The sequence below is a fragment of the Thunnus thynnus genome, chromosome 7, assembly GCF_963924715.1.
Source record: "Thunnus thynnus chromosome 7, fThuThy2.1, whole genome shotgun sequence".
NCBI lineage: Eukaryota > Metazoa > Chordata > Actinopteri > Scombriformes > Scombridae > Thunnus > Thunnus thynnus.
In genome coordinates, this window is record NC_089523.1 from 27,830,030 (window position 1) to 27,839,377 (window position 9,348).

The 9,348-nt window shown below is 39.9% G+C and overlaps 2 protein-coding genes across 2 annotated transcripts; one reads left to right on the forward strand and one right to left on the reverse strand.

Annotated features, from left to right (window-relative positions):
- The first annotated feature begins 1,136 nt into the window (after positions 1–1,136).
- LOC137186389 (F-box only protein 40) lies at positions 1,137–6,757 on the forward strand. Its single transcript, XM_067595285.1, has 4 exons — positions 1,137–1,265; positions 1,609–1,665; positions 1,789–3,690; positions 5,687–6,757. Exons 2-4 carry the CDS (start codon positions 1,663–1,665, stop codon positions 5,867–5,869), a joined length of 2,088 nt encoding a protein of 695 aa, XP_067451386.1. The 5' UTR covers positions 1,137–1,265; positions 1,609–1,662; the 3' UTR covers positions 5,870–6,757.
- A 55-nt stretch (positions 6,758–6,812) lies between these two features.
- On the reverse strand, positions 6,813–8,941 carry ttc36 (tetratricopeptide repeat domain 36). The gene is made up of 3 exons (XM_067595286.1): positions 8,783–8,941; positions 8,364–8,552; positions 6,813–7,165 (listed from the first exon to the last, which is right to left on the reverse strand). Exons 1-3 carry the CDS (start codon positions 8,886–8,888, stop codon positions 6,897–6,899), a joined length of 564 nt encoding a protein of 187 aa, XP_067451387.1. The 5' UTR covers positions 8,889–8,941; the 3' UTR covers positions 6,813–6,896.
- Between the last annotated feature and the right edge of the window lie 407 nt (positions 8,942–9,348).

The following is a 9,348-nucleotide window of genomic DNA, read 5'->3' on the forward strand; positions in this document are numbered from 1 at the left end:
TATCTCTAGCCTTCCTCTCCTGTCCAAGGTGTTGGAGAAGGTGGTTGCTTCTGAGCCTTCAGAACCACCTTAAACACAACAACCTATTTGAAAAATTTCAGTCCAGTTTTCATTTAGCACACAGCCTGAAACAAATGACTCACTGATGGCAGCTGATGGATGGTCCCCTTCGCTCCTGATTCTCACTGACCTGAGCACTGCATTTAACACTGTGGGTCATACTATCCTCTTAGAGCACCTCCACACACCATTGTACTGTCAGATTCTGCACTTAAGTGGTTTCAGGTCTACCTTTCCAGTAGGACTGAAAACACATGAGAAAACAGGAACATGTAAAACCAATTCTGCACTGGCTCCCTCTCTCCTTCAGGACTGACTACAAAGACCTGCTACTCACATACAAACACATTAACGGACATGGGCCTCCCTACCTACAGGAACTGATCACACCACAAACCTCCGCTCACACCCTCAGATCTGCCAACAGCTTGCTCCTCCGGGCCCCCAGTTCTAAGCTCTGTACCATGGAGGATCAAACCTTCTGCTCTGCTGCACCATGCTTGTGGAACAGCCTTCTTATCCATATGAGGGCAGCACAGACTCTGGTCTCTTTTAAAAAGGCATAAACACCCTTCTATTCAGGAAGGCTTTTTATAACTCTTATTACTATTTTCTTTATGTTGTGTGTTTTATGTTATTATACTATAGCACTTTGAGTAACACCATGAATGAGAAGTGTGGCACGAATTGTATGTTTTATTTATTTATTTATACTAACACTATACTGTATGTTTTGATTAAAAAATATCACCTATAATAAATAATTTCATACCTCTAAAACATTATTTTTACAATCAGAGAAACCTATTTGCAAAATCCTTTTAAAGATCTTAATTACGATGTACTTCATCAATTATTGTTTATCAATTTGTATTTTCAAATGTTGGTATAAAATCTGTCATGGGTTTGACAGTATTGTGTAGGTACAGACGATGTATTTCAAATTTTAGGATGCTGATGTTTTTGAACACGCGGCACGTAAAGTGTTGAGTACTTGGATTACTTGATATAATCACCACCCTTTCACAGAGCTGCAGTGGTGGTGGCTGTAACTTGACCTTGCCTCTTAATGGCTGCGACAATAGTGCCCCGTCCCACTGGCCTGTCTGCCCCTCTGTTGTGTCTATTTATAATGCCCAGACACATTGGAGAGGTTATTCAGAGGTGCCAGTAAACACAAGGTGACAAGCACAGAGGAACAAAGGGTGAGAAATTTTATTGTTATTGTTCCTGTTGTTGACTTTTTACTAAAACTCAGGATGGAGGAGTTGAACATGTGATTCCTTTTTGCATATTAAGTATATTATATTTATTTTTAAATTAAAGTTTTAATAATTAAAAATGCAATTGTTATGTTGATATTAATATGCATGTCACATGACACACTTTACCATTTTCTTTATTTCTTTATATTTTGATCCTTTTTCAAAATTTGACAGACTTGTATTAACAGTATCACTCTTGATAGTGGCTTTATTTCTTTGTGTTAAAGTTCTATGTCAAATATAAAGTACAGTAAAGGCAAACTTTTAACATGTTCTCTAACAGTGTCTGTGGCATGAAACTCCTCTCTGATGATCATATTGTTGTTCATAAGCCACAATGGTAAGTGCACTTTTTTTCTGTTTCAAATCAGCATTCTCACATTACTTGTAGGTTTTAATTATTAATGATGTGCAAGAGATGTCACAAACACCCTGCTGTTTTGTGTAAATCTTTACTTTTAAGGTGAAGAGCAGAAAGATGCCAGTGGGCCATCATGAGCACTGCAGCAAGTGTTACAACGCCCACTGTCAAGTCCCAGTGCAGATTTCCGTCTCATGCATGGTCATCAAGTGTCGTAAAAATTGTGGCGCTACCCTCCACATGTGCAAGGAAGAGGAGCACCAGCTTCTCTGTCCAAATGAGACGGTTCCCTGCCTCAATGCTGACTATGGCTGTCCTCTCACCATGCTGCGTCACAGGCTGGCCAAACACCTGGAGGTCTGTCCTGCCAGCGTGGTCAGCTGCTCTCAGGAGTGGAACCGCTGGCCCGTGTCAGAAGCTGATTTGCCCTTCTACAGAAATATTTCCGAAAACCAACAAACTGAACTACATCTCGATGCTGCTATGGCTCTCAGGGACCAAAAGCTGCTATTTCAATCCATCAAAATGAAGGACATTTTTCCTGAGTTGATAGTGGAGGATGCTGCCCCTCAGGATATTGCTGCTGGGGTCAACGATCCTGCAGACGAAGCAGCCTGTTCTTTACATTGTGGCGAATTTACAGAAAATGGCTACACTGGCATGGAGGAAAGGGAACTGAGTCAAGAGGAGAGAGATGCATTGGCAAAAAACAAGGACGTGGAGAGTATTCAGAGCTACAGCTCTTGGGAGAGAATATTCAAGAAAGAGATGGGCGGATGCACGCAAACTGTCAAAAACCTGAATAAGAAGGAAGAAAAAGGAAAGGGAAAGGAAGAGCAAGACTCATCAAACTGTCAGAGAGAGTCAAGAGACTCCCACCAGGTCCAAGAAAATGCTGTTGTAGCTTCAAGCATGAATGGTGGCCGTGGCCATGGCCAGGGTGCAACTGGCCTTGCACCATGGCAAGATGGAGTCCTTGAGAGAGTAGGCAAAGAGTTAAACATTGCTGATTATAACATGTATCTGGTGCACAATGGAGCAATGCTAATTAACTTTGGCCAACTTGCTGCTTGCACCCCGAGAGAAAAAGATTTTGTATATGGGAATCTGGAGCCAATAGAGGTTAAAACGATCCGCTCTTTTAATGTTCCTACCAGCTATCGAGCACGACGCAGTTTTCTAAAGGACCCTACACACAAGGCCAAGACCACACACCAAAGTGTTGACACTGCAGATTTAGGTGTGTCAGTTGAAGATCTTCCAAAGTGTGACGAGGTTAGTGCCACACTGCTGTGCTGTCTGGAAAAGGAACTGAAAGGTCATTTAATCTCAGAGAGTGGGGGGACAGATGGTCTTTACATAGATATAGGAACACAAACATACAACTTTGATTCTGCTCCTTTCAAAAAGGATGTGTCGCTTTCTGATGTCGTCGCAGACCAACCTCATAGTCTTTATGTACATATTGAAACAGAATCTGTAACCAGAAGACACAACAAAACAAGTTCAGCCTTCAGCTGCATGTGTGGTCACTTCTTTCGCCGTGATGAATACCGCTCTCATTTCAGGAATGTGCACTCGGACATACAGGCCTGTTTAAACGGCTGGTTTCAACAACGCTGCCCCTTAGCATACCTTGGATGCACTTTCACCCAGACAAGGTTTCACCCTGCAGGTTACCAAGCTACAATCAAATACTGCCAAGATGTCAGCACCTTTGTCATCCAGCCAGAAGTCTCCTCATCCCTCTGTGAAAGCCGGAAAACCTTCAGCCCTCAGAGAAATCATGCACGTAATCTGGATCCCCTGAGTAGCTTGCCCCTGGAGATCCTTCAGCACATTGCTGGTTACCTTGACAGTTTTACATTATCCCAGCTGTCGCAGGTTTCCCATCTGATGAGAGAGGTGTGTGCCACATTGTTGCAGGAGAGAGGGATGGTCTCTCTCAAATGGGAGAAAAAGACATATTCCCACGGGGGAAGCTCCTGGAAATGTCGAAAGAAAGCAAGTATCCTTTCGATTTTTAAAATATTTGCAGCTGTAATTTTTTTTGCTTTCCATTTAATAATTTAATCAACATACCATTGATTAAATGATTGAAGTCAGTTTGAAATTCTCTTACACCATTACTTCATGTTGTGTGTATTCAAAAGAAGATTTATTGTGATCTTATTTTATTTTGACCTCAACCTTGTACAAAGTTAAGAGAAAGCAAACAGCAGGCCAAACCACTATATCAGTTCCTCTTTGGTATTTGGGTCCATACTGTTGACTGTCAATGGAAAATTTCAGTCATTCATACAGCATGACAGCTGCTGCATTGTAAACACTCTCCAGACTCTCGGCAGTGTTCTCTAACAATATTACAAACTGAATCTCAACCCTGTTGGAAACAGTTAATAAGTTCCCACTGAAGCAGCCACTGGGGATTTGTTACTTCTTTACTGTGTCCTTCTCACAAACAGACTGCGCAGGAAGTTCAGCTGATTTGGTTTTCCTCACTGAGTTTGGTGTACAAGCAATAGTCTGGGAACTACACAGTTGAGTTGAATTGCTAATTTGGTTTTTAAAATAAAAAAAAACAAAAAACAACACAGCATAATAGGAATCACTCAGAAAGCATCCCTCTGCCAAGGCTGCACAATCATCAGTTTTTTAAAATAGAAAATAGTCAGACCTGAATCACAATACACACAGTTATATACAATCATGCTAATTGGATAGCATCTTCCGTGCCTGCCTGCCTTTATTTGATAGTAGAGACATACAGGACAGATGGGGAGAGAGTGAGGGGGATGATAAATAACAGCTAGAATAAATTACTGGATGCTGAAATTGCATGGTATGCGCCTTAGACCACTAATCTAGACCTTAGACCCCTTGGCTTAGACCACTAGGCCACAAGGACGCCGAGTGGTCTAGTGGTCTGAGCCATTTGGACGCTCTGAGCTGCTTTGAGTTTTGGACATTACTTAAATCATGTCTGGAATTATTAGTACTGTGTATAAGGATGGTATTTCAAATGATACAGACTCATGACCAGTGAGCAACTGCCATTTAAATTCATCATGTTGCTCTTGCTCCATCTATAGGTGCAATGTAAAGAATTGATTGAACTATAGGAGTGAACACAATATCTTATTTTAGTTGCACAGGTGCCAGAGTTATGGCAGTTACTGTCAAATTATCACATAGAAAAATAATTAGAATAGAAGAACTTGGCAGCCTGGAAAACAATAGGGACAATTTCAAACTAATTAACAACTTTTGCTGGATCATACAAATATTTCATTTACCAAATTTGGTGAAGATAGGATGAAATTAGTCATGTTGAAAATCAGCAGAAAATTTAAAAAAAAAAAAAGACTCTGTGTAGGCAGATTGAAACATTTGTTGTGATACAAGAGATCCTTGGAGGAAGATGTTTGACTCTATGGCTCAAAGCCCATGACTTATGATCCAAAACATTAAGTGGGGTGCAGATTATGACATGATGGCAATAAACCAACAATTCTTTTTTCAAACATGTGAAGTAGTTTTTGAGACACAGCTAACAGAAAAATATAACCCCTCTGGTGGAGGTAATAACAGTATAAATGCATATGTGTGTATTTTTTACATTGGCTTCATCTATACAGTATGCAGTGATCATGGGACAGAGAGCATACAGATGATATCAGTGATGTGGAATGGTCTCAGGCCTTGCTGCCAGTAAACAAAGTCCTACCATAACAAGCCAGATATGTGATCATTCATGGAAACAGGATGTTGATAACACTGTGTGGGCGACAGCTGGGTATTTGAAGGGCATAATTTGTATAAATTTGTAATGGATGGATACAGAAATAACATCATGTGCTGACATGTGATAAAAAATAGCCTGTGATCTAGATTCCATGGATATTAAAAATAAATTTATCCTTGTAGCCATAGCTGCACCACAGTTGATGACAACAGCCTCCTACACCTCTTTGAGCTCAGCTGTGTCTGTGTTTTACAGGTTTGGGAGTTCAGCTCTCTGTTTTCCTCTGTGGACAGATGGAGCTTCAGCAACATAGCCTCCTTGTCAGATCACCTGAAAACCTGCTCCTTCTACCAGAGAGAGGAACGCACTGAGCCAGTGGCTTTAGCCTGCCTGGGAGAGGTCAGAGACAAACGGGGAGAAGTACAGCATAGAAGATAATGCTCATGGTCCCAGAGCTCAGTGGGTGGACCACGAGAGCTATGCGAGCTATGCCATGTTTAGAATCACTGAGACGAGATATGTATTCACTCACAAAACTGAAATGTGGATAAAGCCTCTGCATACAAAGCTACTGTGTAGAAACAGAAGGGAATTAAGAGCTGCTGTGTGTCGGAGCCCTGGAGACAGATACCGTAATGGTTATATGTGAAAGATTCACTTTGGCATAAACTGCAATTTCTGAAGATGTTCGTGTGATTTAATCATCTTCTATTTTCTTGTAATATCTCCTCAAATCATTTTGCCTATAAATTGGCAAAAATGCTGCAAGATGGATTTGTTTATGCAGTGTATTTTAAAAGTTTATTGAGAGAAGATCAAATTTAAATAATCCCTCTCATTCATTGAAAGCTATGCTATTTGATAAGGGTGCTCATATTCTGTAATATGAGATATTTTGCCCTTAATTTGTATTTATTTAGCTTATTAGGCAGAGTATTGTTCCTATCGCTCCATGTCACGTTTCATTTTCGTGGTGAAAATTTAAATAAGGAAATAAGGGCAGCAGATGTTAACTGTTTTTCAACATGACAAGACTGACATCTACTGGAGAAAAGCTGAAGTACCTCATCTGTTTGGAATGATGTCACATTACACAACATAAACAAGTTTGGTATTTGAATGCTGAATATGATATTATTTCCTATCTGACATATTTGATCAAATGCAGCGGTGCATATACCATGATGAGAACACTGATCACTTTGTTTCTAATTTGGACTGTCGTAGTATTAGTTGTTCTTAGTCTTAGTTGAGGGAAAGGAGAAAATTGTGATCTATGTATGTGTGTCACCAACATTGTATACTGTATAATAAATCTGACTTGCAGTTGGCCTTATTTATTCTACAGCAGCACACTCAGTGGAATAAAAAGGACATTGAATGCAAAAAAAGTGATTTTTTATTAAGATTTAACCACAGACCTTATACCAGAAAAGGTGTACAAGTAACAAATTGTTTACAGCGATTACTGCATCTCAGACACTTCAGGGTTGCGTAGTTGGTTGATAACCTCTGACAGCATTTTGTTGCACAGGGCTGCATAAGGATTAAGTACCACAGCCTGTTGTCGAGCAAATTCACTTCCAAGCGCAGCTGCTTTCTCAAAATCTGCTCTGGCTTCACTGTCCTGGCATGCTAATCTATGTAAAAGGCCTCTTTGCACGAGCGCCTGGCAGGCAGTTCGCCCATTGCTGCCGCTGAGAGAGATGGCTTGGTCCAGATCCTTCAGGGCTCCTGAGAAGAGAGAGGAACTCTGTGAGGCACACTCGTGTCTGGGAAGATGCTTTTTAATTTGCAATGTTTAACAGACTACTGACTCTTGGCTTTTAGTCAGTCTACTGCAATCCTCAGTCTCTGGTGATATGGCTAAATTTGCATCGTTAAATGGACAATTACAGACTGTATTTTGAATGTGATCATAATGTATTAACTAAATCTATTATAATTTCAAAATGTCTATAATTTAATCACCAAATGATCTTCATTAATCCAAAAAATATGGTAGTCTCAAATATATTATATATATATATATATATGTTTTCAGTTACATTTTCAGATCAATACAGTTGCTACTCCATAATTCAGTGTTGATTCAGTCTATACCGAATTAATTTTAACATTTGCTACATATTATTTTAAACCTGCACTTTCTGAAGGTTTTTCAAATAATATTCTCACAAACTATAGACTTTGATATTTAACCTGTATCTTGAAATTCTTAACCATAAAAATGAAACCTCTTTCAACATTTATGATAATTTGTACATTTTATATGGTCTTAAACTTTCTCTGGACTCTGCAATCTCTCAGAGATCTCTGTAGTTAGCATGAGCAACAAACAGCTGTGTGTAACAAATTGATGAGCACCTACAGATACAAACCCCAATTTTAGAAACAGACAATGCATGTAAAATATGTTATGGTACTGGGTACATGGTGTGGTTGAAAAAGTGATCTCTGATCAACATCACAACAATATGCATTGAAGAGATTGCGTAATCCAAGAAATAAGAAACCCCAGGGGTATAACATTAGCATTAGCTATGATTTGTTATTTTTATATAGCAAAGCTGTACATAATAATACACTGAATGTAGAAAATAGAAAAGGAACACTTTCTCATTTCATTGATTTTTAAAAGTCAGTCTGTGAAAGTAAGTTAGAAGTTTTTTTTCTTATTTTCTTATTTTGAGGCCATTATGATATGGCTTGAGCAAAATACTATATCCCTAAATATCCCACTAATTTTAAGTGTACACAACCCTGCCACCCTGTGACAGAAAGCAGGTAAAAGAACCTAACACAAGGCTAACTTAGAGCCTGTATAGTAACACTGTTGACAAAGTGCATCAGATAGACAAGGCTCTGATATGGTGTCATGCTATCCTCAGACAATATGGAAAGGGGTTATTATTGAATTTGTGCCATGTACCTGCTGTGTTCCCCTGCAGCCGCAGGGCCTGTGCCCGGTTGTTATAGGCTGAGGCTCGCTGAGGCAGAATCTGGATTGCCTGGCTGAACAGTTGAAGTGCAGTTTGCAAATCCCCAGCCTCTGCTGCTGAGACACCCTGCATCTCCAACTCTTTCACTTGCTTCAGCAACTCTATGTCAAAGCCACTGTCTGGCAGGGGGAGATAAACAGGTTGAAAAAGCACTCAAACTCAATTGACAGGTACCATGGCAAGGAAAACACAGAAATGTCACCCAGAACTCAACTTGGATTAAAATGTCATGTTATTTTAGTCCAGGAACGGAATGCGTTCAAATCAATTCAATATGCTGTGAAATGATAAACATAAAAAGCTGTGACATGATACAAAGAGGCACATCAAGTCAGAGGCTCACGCTCACCATCATCAATTAATTCCTCCTCTTGGTTTAGGCCAGGGATGTCTCCAAAGGGGGTGGTGGGGTTGAATATAGCCTGGAGTACGGCTCTATCATGTGCCGAGGCCATCTTACCACCGTCTGTAAAGAAAGCAGAGAAAAATGGCAAAAAAAGAAAGTCATTGACACCTAAATTGCAGCTGGGTAGAGAATTCCTCCCACCCTGACTTCTAACATTTCCAACAGCCAATCAAGTAAGGGGGTGGAAGCAGAGGTGGACTTTGAGATTCGTCTGCACTTAGCACATCTGTATTTGGTTAACTCAAAAATGCAGGCCAGGATGACTGAGCACTGCAGAGTCACCATTATAATGGCAAAAGGAGAGAGAGTGAAACTGGTTTCTGAGATACTCAGGTGATTTCTGCTCAATTCAAAGTGTTGAAAGAGTTATTAGAATGCTGTCTACGCCTCGTGGGATTTATACTTGACTGAATTATTGTTTTATCTTTGTTGAGAGATGTAAAGATGTCAGTTTCTAGTACAGTAGTACCTATTTAGCTGACAATTATTATATTGATACTGATATAATA